Source organism: Alexandromys fortis, unplaced genomic scaffold (genome assembly GCF_014885135.2).
Source record: "Alexandromys fortis isolate MF-2015 unplaced genomic scaffold, M_Fortis_MF-2015_v1.1 scaffold_11, whole genome shotgun sequence".
Classification (NCBI taxonomy): Eukaryota; Metazoa; Chordata; class Mammalia; order Rodentia; family Cricetidae; genus Alexandromys; species Alexandromys fortis.
The window spans coordinates 10,819,110-10,836,793 of NW_026067912.1; the positions used below are offsets into that span (position 1 = coordinate 10,819,110).

At 47.0% G+C, this 17,684-nt stretch overlaps 1 protein-coding gene across 1 annotated transcript in view; it reads right to left on the bottom strand.

Annotated features, from left to right (window-relative positions):
* The window catches only part of Slit3 (slit guidance ligand 3), a 589,149-nt gene that overhangs the window by 49,701 nt on the left and 521,764 nt on the right, over positions 1–17,684 (bottom strand). The window contains exons 21-23 of the mRNA XM_050138600.1: positions 8,941–9,009; positions 6,867–6,938; positions 6,227–6,298 (exon numbers count right to left, since the gene is read on the bottom strand). Coding sequence (XP_049994557.1) covers positions 6,227–6,298; positions 6,867–6,938; positions 8,941–9,009 — 213 coding nt within the window. The remainder of the gene's footprint in view (positions 1–6,226; positions 6,299–6,866; positions 6,939–8,940; positions 9,010–17,684) is intronic.

Here is a 17,684-nt window from a genome sequence, read left to right on the forward strand (position 1 = left end):
CTGAGTTGACTGTCTCTCCTAAACTCTATTTGTTACCCGCCCCCCCCCGAGGTTGCTTAGAGAACTCTACTGCCTACTCTGCCGCCCCTGTCCATCGAAGAGGTGTAAGCTTCAGCCATCTTGCCTCCTGCATCTTTGCGTTTTGCGTAGCTCCTGCGTATGCGCGCATGCCCACAGTTCTGAACGCCGTCTCTCCATTATCCATTCATCCCAGCACAGGTGCATGCACACCTTTAGGGGACAGTAGGAGCTAGCTCCCCCATAGGGCCAGGGAGAGACAACCCCGAGCCTCCCACTAAAACTCAGACGTGAGGAGGAGGAGGAGGAGGAGGTTTCATTTTGCAGGCTGCTAAGCCACTAGAGCGAAACCTCCAGCCTGTCAGGACGCTACACAGGTCAGAATGAGGAGATGAATGTGCCCCACCTGTGAGGGAAGCCCATGCATGAAAGAGGGCCGAGGGGCAAGACAGCTGCACTCATCTCGGGCATGCCTTCCCTAGTCCCAGAGCCACTGCCTACCCTGAACTGTTCAGTTGTTCAAAGGATATATCCCCCGCCCCGCCCCCACTTAGGGAGTTTGAGCTGGTCTCCTCTCCATTGGTCAGGAAGGGCCAATTACAATACTATGTTTTTAATAAGCCAGCCAGCTGTGAGTGTTGGTGCAAAGCCCTTAAGGTCCCAGATGCGGTAGGACCCAGTACCTGGTCACTTTGTTCTTGGATTTATTTTGAGGCCCCCTCAAGGCAACACTTATATAAATCAGAAGTCTGTGAGCCCCATGGCGCCATTTCTGGACTGGAGCCAAGACATAGTGAACATTGGTAGTATGGTCCCAAGTCCTCTATCCTACTTCACCTTTTTTTTAATTAAAAAAAGTTTCATGCAATATATTTTGATGAGGTTATTTTTTTCTCCTTTCTCCCAACTCATCCCAGATCCTCCCACCAAGTCCAAATCCCAACCCTTTAGTTCTGATGAGAAACTTCTCTGGGTAAGGATGAAAACACACCAATTTTCAATCAGCAATGCCCAAATCTTTGAGGACGAGCTGCAGGAGACAAAAGGCAGGTATCAGCTAGGCGGGGAGGGAGGTCTGAAGACCTTGTGTTAGGAGCCCAGAGACAAAGAGTTCAGCTTTGGTTCTGTCGATAGGAATGGTGATTTTGCCATACTCTTTTGTCTCTAACATGAAATTTCCTTTGTGGCCACACCTGTAAGTTCCTGTGAGCCCTCCACATTGTCCTTTCAAAGAAACCATTTCGTGTGTGTGTGTGTGTGTGTGTGTGCGCGCGCGCGTGCGCGCACGCACATGCATGCACGCATGCGCTCACAGGGACCAGGAGAGGGGTTTGGAGCTCTGGAGCTGTGGTTGCAGGCTGCTGTGAGTCACCTGGTGTGGGTGCTGGGAACTGAGCTCCAGTCCTCTGGGAGAGCAGCTCGTGCTCTTTCTTACCTACCGGGTCAACACTCCAGCCTCTATACCTGTCCCTGATCTTAAGGTCTCTGTACAGGGTAGCCATATTACCACCTTCTAGAATGTTCTTCACTCCTTTCTCGACTTAGGTAGGTCTCATTGGCTGCGTCTCAGCCTCGGAAACTGAAGGACTGACTTGGAAAGAAAGCAGTCTTGGGTTCGAATCCCAACTGCATTATCTGAGTCACTTATTCTGGCTCAGTCTCAGTTTACTCAAACGTGAGATGGGGCTAACAGAGGCATGGGGAACATGATTATGTCACAGAAGCCCTTATCCCTGGGCACTGCAGAGGGAAGGCTTAACAGACACCGATGAAGACATTCCCGAAAGGGTTGTTCCTTTAAGATGGGCAGGAGGCAGTGATACCCTCACTGTGGCCTGTGGCTCTCCTTTCAGCTGTCACCCTGGGTTGCAAATGCTCCTCAGCTTGACAGTTGCCCCTCTTAGAGGACAGCCATGGCGTCTCCCTTACTGTCCGTGCCCCACCTCCCAGGCCAGCATGGCAGCTTGTCCACTGAAGGCATTAGGAAAGGGAATGACCAAGAGCAAGTCTCTAAACTTTTCCATCCCTATCTCCAAAGTCACAAGTTTAGCTAGGGATATGTCTAAGACTTCTTCATATTCTTTGTGAAGTTACTGCTAAATTTAATGTTCAGCTTTGGCTTTGATTTCAAGGAATGAGCCTGCACCATGGTCTGGAGGCGGCCACCCCCACCTTTCAGCTCACCACCAGCATTTACCACCAGCATTTGCCGCCAGGCTGGCAGAGGTGGGCCAGGTCTCTGATGAGGCAGTGAGGTCCCTCTTGGGAAGGTAACCAAACAAAGAGCATCTGGAGCCCTTACTGGGGACGTTGTAGGAGAGCTTCGTGCTGTCCTTAGCTCCTTGCGGGTATCAACATCCTACTTGGTGGATGAGAAGCTACAGATCCGCAGGGCGATGAATGACAGCTTCAGTCTCTCCCTCTGTGCATGTTGGGGCGGCCCTCCCTGTCCTAACTGATTCCAGGTGCCCCTGTGTGGGGCTGGGGAGTGACATTGAGGACCACACACACACAAAGCATGTGACTCTGTGTGGGGCAAAGATCCCTAAGAGTGCACAGATCCCCCAAAGAATAACAAGAATGCCCACAAGAATGTTCTCACGAGCTATTTTACATCACAAGGGAAGTAGAGAAAATATAGTTTTTTTCCTCACACAATGGTTTGCACTTGGATTCCAGACCACTCTCCTCTCTTGTTCTCTGAAATGTACTTAGTTGTACTCACAGAAACAGAGAGAGACAGAGGAGGGGGGAAGGAGGGGGGAAGAGGAAAGGAGAGAAAGATAGAGACAGACAAACAGCCAAGCAGATATACACAGCCACACACATACATATACATACACACACACACAAACACAGAGACAGACAGACAGATACACAGACAGAGACAGAGAGACAACCAGCCAGTTAAGCAGATACATTCACACACACACACACACACACAGAAAGAGACACAGACAGCTAAGTAGATACACACATACAGACACACTACCTACAGACACGCACCGAGACAGACACAGACAAACAGATACACACACACACACACACATGTGTACACATGTATGCATGCAGGTCATTATAGACAATGCAATTCCTGTAGAAAAACAAACCTACCCAAGGCTAGGGAGGTGGCTCAGTGGGCAAGCCACTTGTATAAAAGTGTGGGAACCTGAGTCCAGATACCCCAAACTCATCTAAAGCCTGCAGTCGTGTTTCTCTGTCACCCCAGCTCTCCTCTAGCGAGATGGGAGGGCAGAGACAAGAAAATCCCCGGAAACCCCAGGGCCTGCGCGATCAGTGAACACAGCAATTAACAACAAGAGGCTCTGTCCCAAGTTGAGGAGCAACACCTGAGGTGTCCTCCGACCTCCATGCGAATGTTGTAGCACACGTGTAGCTACACACACACACACATGATCTCAACCCAGCACACACTAAATAAACCAAACAAATAAACCCACCCCATCTTTGGCCCGACTCCCTAACCTGCCACCATGTAAGAGTCCCCATTCCTGCTCTATCAGTGCAGGGAGCCAGCCACAAGCATTCTTTCTCTTGTTCTCTCTAGTCTCTGTTCACTGGTGTCAATGTTGACAAGATACAATGAAGTTTCCTTTCCCACACAATAGCTAGTAGCCGGCCCTTTCCCACGCTGTGTCTCGTTTCCATCTTTATCTCTTTTAATAACTGCGTTTCACTGACTGGTTCTGTCATAATCTCGTTATACAATTCCCCATTGTGGTCCCGGTAGGTAATATTTAAAATTTAGGTTAAAAAAAATAACAATGCAACAAAGACTCAGATTTATAGAACCTTTCCCTCGTTTTGGGTTTTTCTAGAGTGGGAATTCCTACATGTGCAATTACCAGAAGAAAGGAAACAAATATCGTAAAAATGTAGCCCATAAACGCTGTTATTTTTCCTGACTTGGTCCTTATGCAGAAAATGGTTGTTTCCCACTGAGGTACTTGGGTGGAGTGAGAGACTCTGAGATGGGTTTTATGCCCAGGACCCACTGCCTCTAGGATGACGGTGCTAAGCCTGCTGACTCCTAACTCAAGAAGCAAGCTCCCTTGTTTTGAAAGCGGGAATGCCTTCCTGGGACCTCATGATGGCAGCGGGGCTGGGGTAGGACACACAGGGACCTGAGGAAGGAGAAACCCCTGGCAGGCTGTGATGCTCACATCATCACCCCAGTGAACACACAGATGGACAGGGAAAACCTATTTCTCTCACTCTGAATCTGTGAATGATCGCCAAGTTTCTGGACCCATGCACCGAGATCAGTTAAAACCGCAAGGTCTCCCTCTTCTGCCCTCCAGCGCATCCCCGGCAACACTAGACTGCCTGAAGGGGAGAGGAGGTGGGAGGCTGGGATGGTCAGGGTCCCGCAGGTAGTGGAAGGGGCAGCTGGTCTGGCTTTGGGCCAGACGAATGAGACCTATCCACTCCTGCATTCGGCTGGAAACACGGAAATGGTTTCGCTGATGTTTCCATTCCCACAATCCCTGGAGAACGCGGATAATAAGTAAGTGACATTAACAGATTGCACACTGTCAGCATGGGCACTTCTTTGCCCCCCCGGGAATTGATGTTTAATAACAGTGCGGATGACATGTGGCAGGAGCTGTCGCTGACATGGGTGTTTTGCAGGTCTTAATACATCACACCAGCCCAGAGTCTCGGAAGAGACGAGGTTGCTGGGTGCTGTTTGTGGATGGCACTGAGGCAGGAGGCTGTACTCAAGCACACTTGGCCAGTTACTTCATCAGCCAGGGCTTGGTTTTCCCCATCTGTAAAATGGGCATCATCCTCTCAAGCTGACGGCACTATTGCAAAGGATCAGGAGAAGGAATGGCCAGACCTGACCTTTTCAAATATGGAGGTTAGACGCTCTTAGAATAATGATGGACTAGAAAATACAGGTGAGAGGTTTAAGAGCAGGATGACATCTCTACCATCATGAGGAGATACCTTAAAAGTGATAGCGGAAAAAGACACAACATCTTTCTTTCTCAATAAAAAAGTGCAGGGCAGAAAGCTGGACCTAGTGTTGGGTCTAACCTAGAGCAGTATCCCCCTGATCCAGCAAGCCCCCATGAGACCAGAACAACAGATGGGTAGTTATTCCATATTTACAGTAGCCAGAGCTGGACATGTGCTTTCGATGCAGCATCTAACTCAGTCCTCTTAAGATTCAGAGAAGCAATTACCATCATTATCAGATTTTTATGGATCAAGAGACACACAGGGAGGGTGGGACAGAGATGTTTGGGAACCAGAAGCGTTCTGGAGCCCCCTAGCCTTTGTGTGTAGCTCCTCTGTCTCAGTGGACAGAACCAGGCAGGCAGGGGGGTGTACGACAGGGGAGGCTACAGTCTGTGCAATCCTGTCTGCAGAAATGCAGAGAAAGAGCTCAGGGACAGTTAGGACTCTTGACTCCCCAAGAGAATGTGGACATCAGGATTTGTCGGTTATAAATGTTGGCAACTTCTTAAAACTTGGACTTCCTTCCTTCCTTCCTTCCTTCCTTCCTTCCTTCCTTCCTTCCTTCCTTCCTTCCTTCCTTCCTTCCTTCCTTCATTTTTATGAGACAGTATCTTGTTAAGTGGCCCAGGCTAGACTCAAAGTCACCTAATAGTCTAGGCTGGGTTAGAACTCCTGTTCTTCCTCCCTCAGCCTCCCTAAGGACTGGGATTACACATGCGTGTCACCGTACCCAGACCTAAAACTTTCAGTCTTTGAAAAAGGTCCTTGTCAAGCCAACCTTCTGAGCTTGGACAGCACCTGGCCTTCCAGCTTGTCATCTCTGGTCCTGACAGAGGGTGTTACATCACCCTTCTGAAGCCATAGGGAGCACCCGTGAGAAGCCCGCTCATCTCAGTGTGGCTCCATTCCCCACTCTGTGCTCACGAGAGGGAGGACACCAGTGTAGCCTAATTGCGGAGTGGGATGACCTATCGGATACGCAGCAAAGTACAGACTCGAGGGGGTGAGTGATTGGCTAAAGGCTTACGAGTAGCAGTGTGCTGAACCTCAGGAATGGCCGACTCATAGAGTGCATTCTCTTCACCCCATTGAGTAGATCAGCGTGGCTGGGTGGCAATGAATGGGCTTTGCTCATCGGACAGTGGGGAAGGCGAGAGCTCTGTAGGTCTCGTGCTATTAGCCAGTACCATGTAAGCTGACCCAAGGCCCTATGACTCACAGCACTCGGAGTGACCGCAGCCCGTTGAAGGCATGGACAGGGATGCATCTCAGCCGGTTGTAGCTCAGGATCCTGTGGAAAGAGAAATGGGAGGCGGCTGGCTGCTCCTGCTCTTGTGGGTGCACTGTTTACACTGCGGACCCGGCAAAGCAAACGTTTCCTCTGATTTCCCTGGTTTAATGTATCAGTACAGAAGGAAGAGAATCCTCCTACCACTCCAGGAAGCGCCTAAGCTGGTCCCCCGCCCCCATGTTCCACAGCAGACTGGCTCTCTAATCAGATTTCCTCCCCCCTCCCTCCACTGTCAAATGGTGTGTGCTCACAACGTGCGGAGCTAATGGGAAGTAAATGGGTCTGAGCAAAATATAATTGTGCAGGAGACCCTCCACTGGGAAAGAACACACATGCTTCCCAGAAGGCATTCAGAAGACAGCCTTCTCCAGAGGTAATTAGCTGCCTGTCCCTCCATCTGCCAGGCCCCTACCTCTCCCTTTCGCATCTTCCGGTGACTAAAGCCTGCCTTTCACTGGGGCGGCTGAAGCCCCCCAGGACCACGACAGCAGGGCACCTCAAGAACGAGGGGTGACAAGACTGCATGGCCATGCCCATGGATGCTAAGCATGGCCGACACCATACTCACAGTGTGGAGAGGTGGGACATGTTGCTGAAGGTGTAATTGGTCAGCATGCCGATGCTGTTGTTGCTCAGGTCACTAGAGAAAGAAAAACCGAAAGGCCACGAGTTACTGTTAGCTGCACCGGAGGGAGCCTACAACCTACCATTACTACCTATCAACCAAGCCATTCACTGCCACACATGCACCCACCCACCCACCTGTCCATTTACCCACTCACCTATTATTCCCACGCGCATGTGATCACCAGCCTGGATCTATATCCACTCACCTCCATCTGTACCTCTGAATGCCTACGCATCCTCCTATTCATACACTCGCTTTCTCTTTGGTCCATTCATCCCCCGCCCACCCATCCTTTCACCCACTGATCCATTGATTCAAATGTTATTTTCCCATTCACTTTGTCCTGGCCCACCCATTCATCCATTTAGTTACCCCTTCCATGATTAAATCACTCAATTACACGCCTATTCATCCATTTCATTCTAGCAAAACATAACCCATAAGAAAACAATTTCTCCCTATTCTAGTATATTTCTTCTTCTGGTCAATTCTTTTCTTTTTTTTTTTGGACAGGGCTTCTCTGTGTAGCTCTGGCTGTCCTGGAACTTGATCTGTAAACCAGACTGGCCTAGAACTCAAGAGATTTGCCTGCAGCTGCCCCCTCCCCGAGGTCTGGGATTAAAAGCATCAACCATCACTGCCTGGCTAAAAAAAACCCACCAAAGGCTTGTGGTCCTGGCTGGCCCCGAACTCGTGATCCTCCTGCCTCCATCTCCTTCAGCAAATCCTACCGGCGTGCACCAGCACAAGTGGCCCCTGATCAGTTCTTATCACCAGTCTGTTTCTGTCATTTATTTGTTTCATGTTTCATCTCTTAGGAAGGACAAATTTGTGGGAGACGAGACCTCTATCCACTACAGCCTCTGGCTTCCTCAGAGACAGATTCCCAGAAGAGCAGGATGATTATTGGCTATACACTGGAACCACCCAGGAGTTTTTAAATCTCCTGAAGCCAGGGTTCCCTGCCTGTATATTCAGGTTAGAATGCTGTACGTGGGCGTGGCAACAGTATTCCACGGCAGCCTGAAGAGCTCCTCCCCAGGCGATTCCCCACAGCACAAGTCCGCAACCACTGCTACAGAACAGCGGTTCTCAAAGGGGGCACTTTTGTTCTACCCTGGCATTTGGTAATGTCTGCAGACTTTTATTTAGGCTGTCGATATTGGGAAATGCTGCTGGCTTCTAACAGAGGCCAAGGTCACCGCCTAGTTCTCATAATCATGACAACTCCCGTAACCAATGATTATCCAGTTTCAGATGCCCATTGCTCTGAGTTTGAGAAATGTTCACACAGACACTGGTTTCTGGAGAACAAGAATAGGGACTAAATGGCGGCTTTCTGAAACCTTTTATTACTGCGTCTCTGATATTCATTGTGAAAGACCCATTCTTGTCTCTTGTGGACTGGCTCCTACCCCTCTCAAGCAGACATGGGCATCTTTCAATTACCACTTGCCCAAGGAGTAATTTCACCCCTCTGGGTCCCACCAAGGCAAGGCAGAGCCACTGTTGAGAGACAGAGCTCACAGGCCTCTTCCATGCCCAGGTTCTCTGTTCCCCATTCAAGAGTTTTCAGGTTCTTGGGAGGCTTGAAGATGGTAGCAGGCATTATGGAAGGCCCTTGGTTTAAACCATCAACTTGGGACATTTTATGGGAAACCAGAGAAGGAAGAAGGGATGCCTGCTTGGGCTCCTGGCAGATCTAAGTGTGGTCACAGTTCGCAAGGAACTGGAATTCCAGAAGACTCAGGAATTCAGCTTGGAGCCTGGAAGGTCAGAGGCAAGCTAACAGGAAGGTAGTTCGGAGCCCATGATGACATTCTGTGGCCATTTCCACACACTCGCCTCTCTGGAAAATCCTCTCACAACAGCCTGCTCCGTTTCCTCCCTGCCGCTTCTCCGTGCACCGCACAGGCTGAAAACTGCTGCATCTGCCACAGCACCCTCCTCTCTTACTCTCCAAAGTCCTGTACCACACCACCTCAGGGAGGAGAAACAAATGCAGGCTTCTTACATAAGCGTCAGCTGGCGGAGCGAGGACAACTCTTTGGGCACTGCCGTCAAATGGTTTCCTTCCAGGTACCTGAAAGAGAGGTGCAGAGTGATAGCCCCGGGAAGGGTACGCATGCTAGGCACACCACAAGAAGCCTCTATGAGTCACCGCCCCCCAACATCTGTCATCCTTGTGTAATCCTGAGATCACTTAGTCGGTGATATTTTTCTCCACTAGACTGAGTAAGTTTCACGAAGCAAGAGTTCTTGTTAAATTGCCTTACACTGCATCCTACAGGGCTCTTTACACTGCTGATACACACTCGGCACTCGGTGCAAATCTATTTAATATTAATAAGTGAAGCACTCACTTAATGCTGACCTATCACAATATTTGAGTAGCAGCAACACAGAGCTGAGGAGCCACTTACTCCAGGCTACACAGAAACCATTAGTTCATCTAGAGGCTAAGCAGTGGGTTAGTGGTTCTCAACCTGCGGGTCACAACTACTTTGGGGGTTGCGTATCAGACTTCCCGCGAATCAGATATTCACATTACGATTCATAACAGTAGCAATTTTACAGTTATGAAGTAACAAAAAAAATAATCTTATGGTTGGGGGTCACCACAACCTGAGGGAATGTATTAAAGGGTTGAAGCGTTAGGAAGGTTGACAATTCCACACAGCTTTTACTTAGCTCCTGGGAGGGTGGTTAGGGGAACTCAGACATCATTTGTCTTAAGAACTCAAATTTAAATTGAGGGAGATGCTAAGTGGCAGATGATACTCAGGGAGAGTCTACTAGAACCTGCAGGGAGATAACTGGGGAAAGTTGAAAAGTAGCAACCACAAAAGAAACACTGAACAGCTGGGGGGGGGGGGGAGAGCAGAGCTACACCCAGAGCAGAAGCATCAGCAGGGGGCGCTGTGGGAAGCCTTCCTCCCTTGGTGTTTGGTGCTCAGTACTGGCAGCCCAAGACCCTCCTGAACCACACTTGAGAAATACCCAGTATAAGTATAGAACTATCTTCTGACAAAGAGGATTTTGTGACATTGGAAAAGAAACCCCGAGTCAGGTTGTAGAGCATTCAGGCAACAGAAAGTCTAGAGGGAACCAAAGTGTCCCCAAGAACTTTCATTCTGACTCCACACAGCACACAGGACACCAACAAGAGCTGCGCGGGACCTGAAGGAAATTACAGAGTAGGACCAGCTCCCGAGACTGCGTCTGAGAGGCGCTGTCCCTGTCATCGGATCGTGCACAGGAGAACTCAGAAGGGAGAACGGGAGCATCCATAGCAGAGGAGGCCCAGGAGCTAAGCAGAGCTGTAAGAGCTGGGAAGGTACACAACAGTCTAGATGGAACCGAGCAATTGGCTCACTAGGTTTTCATAGCCTCTATTTTCACTAAGGTTTTTATGCTTCAGCATCTAACCTGTATTTATTTAATATCCAATGGCATTTCTTTTTGTTTGTTTCTTTGCATAACAGCCATGGCTGTCCTGGAACTAGCTCTTGTAGACCAGGCTGACCTTGAACTCACAGAGATTCGCCCTCCTCTGCCTCCTGAGTACCACCACTGCCCAGTTACCCAATGCCATTCTAGTAGGCCAGTGGCTTCATTCTGTTCTTGACCCACCCCTATTTTTTTTTCCTTTTCCTTCTTCCTCTCCCAAACAACATAATCTGGCCTGATTTGCAGGGCCTCTGTGCTCAGCTCTCCCGGAGATGGGGATGTTCTACAATATCAGATAGAGTATCTTCAGTTTTCTCTCTCTAGCAGACCTTTATCCTGAAACCCCACCTCCCTCCTCCTTTTTTTGTCCCTTCAGGTCTCTCCTCTACTTTCTCTTTATCATCTCAATATTAGTCACTAGTACTACAGTGTGTGTTGTCTGGATCCACACAGGAGTGTGTTCATGTCCTCTTTCATTTCTTTGGATGTATGATAATCACGCTTTTGAATCGTGTGTTGTTTTATCCAAATCACTCTCCCTGGGGACCACTTCTCTGGGACTGGTAGTTTTTGGAAGAGGCAGGTTGGTTTTTTTTTTTTTTTGTTGGTGTTGTTTGTTTGTGTGTTTTACTTTTTTTTGTATGTTGGGATTTGTACATCAAGAGTTAGATCATTGGCTGATTTTTTTTAAATGTAGGTAATCTTTCTGCTAGATATAAAGTTATAGATTAATCCCAACACAGTAACATGCCCCATTCCCACCAACAGATAGTTTATCCAGAGAGAAAGGAAGAAACGAGAATTAAGTGGCAACACAGATCAAAAGCACATTTTAAAGGCGTGTGCCACTACTGCCCGGCTACCCAAGGCCCTTTTAGTAGGACATTTACAAAAATGTTCCGCCCAAACACTGCAGAATACATATTCTTTTCAGTAGTCCAAGGAATTTTCTCTAAGACCGATCATATATTGGGACACAAAGCAAGAGTCTCAGCAAATACAGGACAACTGAAATAATGTCTTGTATTCTGTCTGATCATAGTGGAATACAGTTAGACACCAAGAGAAACAGAAACTATAAAAAATTTGCAAACTCATGGATATTAAGCAACACACTATAGAAAGATGAATGGTTATTGAAGAAACCAAGAAGGAAAAAAGCTTAAGAATTGAATAAATATAGATCAACCATACATTTGATGTGGGAGTGCTATATATCAATTTGTTGATTTCATTGGTTAATCAATAAAGAAACTGCTTGGCCTGATAGGTTAGAACATAGGTGGGTGGAGTAAACAGAACAGAATGCTGGGAGGAAGAGGAAGTGAGCTCAGACTCCATAGCTCTCCTCTCTGAAGCAGATGCGATGAAGCAAGCTGCCAGGTCAGACATGCTGAATCTTTCCTGGTAAAACTGGTGCTACACAGATTACTAAATATGGGTTAGGCAAGATAAGTCACCACCTCATAGTGCTACACACATTAATATAAATGGGCCAAACAGTGTTTATATGAATATAGTTTGTGTGTTGTTATTTCGGGTAAAGCTAGCCGGTGACTGGGAGCTGGGTGGCAGGAACGCAGCCCGCAGCTCCCACAACATACATTAACCTATATGATATAATGGAAACAGTCCTAAGAGGGAGATCCACAGTTGTAGGCACCTACATTAAAAATCAGAATGTCAACAACAACAAATAAACAATTAATTGATGTTCCTTAGGGCCTAACAAAACAAGAATAAACCCAACTTGGGCTGGCGAGATGGCTCAGGGGGCAAAAGTGTTCTCTTCCAAGTCCGATAACACGAGTTAGTTGGCAGACATATGATATGGGAGGTGATGTATGCTGTGAATATGTTTTATTGCCACTGGTTAATAGCGAAGCTGCTTTCAGCCAATGTCTTAACAGAGTAAAACCAGGCTGAAAGAGATAGAGAGAGAGTAGGCAGAGTCAGAGAGAAGCCATGTAGCCACCCACAGGAGACAGATGCACCGGAACCTTGCTGGTAAGTCATTGCCACTTGGTGATACACAGATTAATAGAAATGGGTTAATTTAAGATATGAGTTAGCCAGAAATATGTTTAAGCTATTGGCATATTGTTAAGCAATGTTGTAATTAATATAGTTTCTGTGTGGTTATTTCCAGTCGAGTGGCCAGAAACAAACAAGCAGCCTCCCCCAACACAGACATACACTAGGTGGAAGAAAAGAACCAACATCTAAAGTTGCCCTCTGAACTCCACATGTGTGCACATGCACATTCACACATGAAACCAGCATTATCCTGATACCCAAGCCAAACAAAGATACAACAAAACAGAAAATTGTAGACCAATCTCCCTGATAAACTTAGATGTCAAAAAAAAAATCTCAACAAAATATTTGTGACCTGAATTCAAGGACAAACCAAGATGGTCACTTACCATAAGCAAGTTGGCTTCATTACAGAGAAACAGGGATCATTTAAGCAAATCAATAAACGTAACACATCACCCAATGGACTCAAGGACAGAAATCACAGGATCAACTCAATAGATACAGATAAAGGCCTTTGTCAAAACCCAACACCCTTTCATGATAAACCCCCAAGAGGCTAGGAAAGGAGGAAACATAACAAAGGTATCTACCATGAAGTAAAGCCAACATCATGCTAAATGGAGAGAAAGTAGTTCCATTAAAATCAGGAACAATGCAAAGGTGTTCATTATCATCTATTCGATATGGTGTTTGAAATCCTACCCAGAGCAGCAAGAGAAGGAAATTAAAAAAAAAAAGAGAAAAAGAGGGAGTTAAATTTCATGTGCACATTCCATGATTTAATATGTGAGAACCCCTAAAGACTCCATCAGGAGGGCTGGAGAGATGGCTCAGTGATTAAGAGCATTGTCTACTCTTTCAGAGGTCCTGAATTCAATTCTCAGCAACCACATAGTGGCTGACAACCATCTGTAATGGGTTCTGATGCCCTCTCTGTCATGCAAAGCACATATACACATAAAGTATATGAAAAAAAAACCATCACAAAATTCTGAGAGCCAATAGACACTAAGGTCCCGGTAAGGTGATACAAAATTAAACACACAAAAAATCAGCAGCCTTCCTATATATTAACGATGTAAATAAATAATTAAGATCTGAAAGAAGTGAGGGAAACAATCCTATTCACAACACACTCAAAAATACAGAAAAACATCTAACAAGTGAAGCAAAAAGACGTATACAAAGAAAACATTCAAACAAGGAAGAAGGAAACTGAGGGAGATACGTGAAGATAGAAGAAGCACTCTCTCATATTCATGGATCAGAAGACGGAATCCTGTTAAAATGGCTGGCCTACCAAAAGTGATCTATAGATTCAATGCAACGTCCATCAAAATACCAGCATCACTCTTTACAGAAACAGAAAACAACACCACCATTAAAACTCATACGGAAACATAAACGACCCCAGATAGCCATAGCAACCCTGAACAAAAACAACAGTGTGGTAGTTATCAGTGCGCGTGATTTCAGGTTATGTTACAGAACAATAGTGACAAAAAACAGCAAGGTACAGGCACAAAACCAGACTCAGGTCAATGGCAGAGAAGCGAGAGCTAAGAAACAAGCCATGCAGCTACAGCTGGTTTTCATTAAAAGTGGCAAAGACCAAACCAAACCAACAACAACAGCCACACCCAAAACCACACCCATGCACACTGGAGAAAAGATAGCCTCCTTAAGAGGTGGTGCTAGGGAAACTGGGTATCTCTAGCAGAGGGACACAGCTGGCTCCTTTCTCCAACCATGAAGAGAAGCCAACTCTGAGGCTGAAGACCTTACTGTAAGACCCGAAACTCCAAAGATGCTAGAGGATCAAGACCCAAGGCACAGCTAAGGATTTTCTTCCCCTGACTCCAGTAACTCAGAAGTAAGGTCAGCTATTGACAAAGGCAAACTCATGCAATTAAAAAGATTCTGCATGCAACAAACAAGCAAACAAACAAAACCCCCAAACCTGCCCACAATAACCCAGTTATTAGAGGAGACAGCCTACAGAATGGGAGAAAAATCTGCCATGGATACATTTCACAGCTGATTAATATCTGAAAAATACAAACAACTAAAAAAAAAAACCCAACCAAACAAAAACTCGGTGAAAAAATAGGCCAAGGAACTTAACAGCGAATTCTCAAAAGAACAAATATGAACGGCCGATAAATATTTTAAACTGGGCTCAACATCCTCAGCCATCGGGGAAATGTAAATTCAAGCTACTTTGAAATTCCATCTCACCCCCAGTCAGAATGGTTATTATGGAAAAAACAAACAGCAACAAATGCTGTCCAGGAAATGTGGAAAGGCAAGCTGTTGTTCACTGTCAATGGGCGTGTAAACGGCACAGCCAGCATGGACATCTGTCTGGGGGGGTCTTTAAAAGCTAAAATTAGAACTTCTACATGACCCAGCTACAGCACTCCTTGGTGCGTACCCGGAAGATTCTCCATCCCACCACAGAGACACTTGCTCACCCAAGTTCACCGCAGCTCGATTTACAACCTCTAAGAAATGGATTCAGCCTAGACGTCCATCAGCGGAGGAACAGATAATGAAAATGTGGCACATGTACACATGGAATTTTATTCAGCCGTAAAATGAAATTACGAAACGTGCAGGAAAACGGATGGCACTGGAAACAGGAGATTGAGCGCGGGAAGCCTAGGTCTGGAAAGACAAACGCTGAACACCCCCTCCCACCTGCAGAGCCCAGCTTCTGATTTTTATATAGGTGCACTCGTGTGAGAAAGAATGTGTGCAGAGCTCAGGAAACTAGAAAGGGGCCAATGAGAGAGGAGGGAAGAGATTCTTTAAGGTGAGGGAAAGTCATAGGACACGTGTGGTGTACGTGGAAGGGGAAACAGGAAAGGTTTAAATGGGGATGGAAGACATGGAGACGGGGGTAGGAAAAGTAGGTGTGTGTGTGTGTGTGTGTGTGTCCAAACTAATGACGCATGACAAAGTCATAAGGAAATCTGATACCTGTAATCCAGCCAGACATTATATTTAATATGAAAGCTTGCATAGAGGAACATATGATTGTACAATAAGATTGAAATATACTATGTATGAAAAGGTCAAAATGAAATGAAAGTTACTGTAGTGTAAAATTAATATACGACAAAACCATTTATTTTTTAAATATTTATTTTATCTGTATGAGTGTTTTGCCTGCCTGTATGTCTGTGTACCATGTGTGTACCTGGGGCCCACAGAGGGCATTGGTTCCTCAGGAACTAAAGTTACAGATGGCTGTGAACCACCATATGAGTGCTGGGAACTGAACCCAGGTCGTCTGAAGGAATAGCCAGTGCTCTTAACCACTAAGCCATCTCTCTAGCCCCAACAAAAAACATTTTTTAAATGATCTGGAATTCAAAGCTGAGGATCTCTGATGTCTTATCTGGAAATAAGGAAAGAGGGGGTATGTCTGTGTTACAGGGGGTACATGACATTAGGGACCAAGCTTCAGGATGAAGGTCCCTAACAGACAGGAACTCTTTCAGACAAGCAGTGACCCCGGACCCCAGGCTCCTGGAGAGACTTGCTCAACTAGGGTGCCCCAAACTCTGCGGATTTAAGTTTCACAGAAAAAAGCAGCCTCGGTTGAATTATGTGGTCATAAATTACAAAGACAGCCGACCTGTGATGCCTATCCTCGGGAGGGGTCATAGGCCAGTTTATTCAACTGTCCAGTCTAAGTCCTTGTCCCAGGCGTCCTGATGCTTAGGACACAAGGGAAGATACTAAGGAGACTTTCTTGGCTCTCTGGGGCGAGTTTCCTTCCACACGGCACCTGCGGTATCCTGTCACTGCCATCTGCCTGCCCGGTGCCTGTCTTCAGTTCCCCGAGGTCACTCCTCAGCTGCCTCAGTGTTTCTCAAGCTTTACCATGTATGTAAACAGCCTGGGATCATGTGAACAAAGCTCGTTCTGACCCAGACGGTCTGGGTAGGATTAAAGAAGTTGTGTTTCTAATATGCTCGCTAAGACCTAATTTGGGGTGATGAGTTGCTAACATGTGGCTTTTGTCTTAGGGTTTCTATTACTGTGAAGGGACACTATGACACACCGAGCCTTATAAAAGAAAGCATCTAATTGGGGCTGGCTTATAGTTTCAGAGCTTTGGCCCATTATCATTCATGGCAGGAAACATGGATCATGCATGTAGGCAGACATGGTGCTGGAGAAGGAGCCAAGAGTTCTACATCTTGATCTGTAGGCAGCAGAAGTGTCTGTGACACTGGGCGTGGCTTGAGCATATATGAGACCTCAAAGCCCGCCTCTACAGTGACCCATTTCCTCCAACAATGCCATACCTCCTAATAGTGACCAAGCATTCAGACACGTGAGTCTATGGCAAGGGGGCGGGGGTCTGCCAAGATTCCCAAACAGTCTCCATGACATGCGCAGGACGTTGTCTCTGCTTTAGTCTTTGTATTCAGTAAGACCGAATGAACTGAGTAGCTCAGTGTTCGCTCCTCTGAAAGTCTTCCTGTCTAGTCTGTAAGCAAAGTGAACCGCCTGCTTTTTGCTCCCTGCCTGCTGTCAGAATCTCCATTGCTTGCAATGTCTACCAGCTGCACCTACCAAATGCATTCACAGAAACAGTTAGAGCAAGAATTTGACCGTAATAATTGGCAGTACAACCTAGCCAAGTCCAGACAGGAAATTACACGTGCATCCCTTCTCTGGTTCATCTCATGTCTGACCCTCTGATGACCTCTGGTTGCCGTTGTGCTGGTCTTGTCCTTCCCTGAACAGCCAAAGAGAGGGTGGCCAGGTCTCTGTCTGCCCTGGTCCTGCCTCCGCCTCCTTGTCAAGTTTCCTCCTGCGACCTCAGCCCTTAGCTCTAGCCTGCCTCCTACATTTCAGCTCCCCCACCCACAGGTGACATTATAAGTGTTTCAGTTCCTAGTGGCATCTTCAGTGAGAGTCTGCCCGCGGAGTCACGTCAGAACACTCACAGTGGCCTTCCTACACACTGACTGGCAACAGCTAGGCTCAGGAAATGTCACCTGGGCAATGAAAATCACAGAACTTCCCGAGGGAGCTGCGTTTGGCACTACCGAGCGAGTGGGAGCTGCTTTCCGGTCCAGGGTGTCCCAGTGCCCTGGCATCACGGCTTGGAAAGACACAGAATATAAAAACTCTGCTTCAGAAATGCAGATGCAGTGCTGAGGGACACTGCCTTTGTAAGAAGCCCTTGATGAACGCTCTCAACTCCAAAGTAGCCTATAGCTGGAGCGGGGGCCCGGAGGGAAGGTT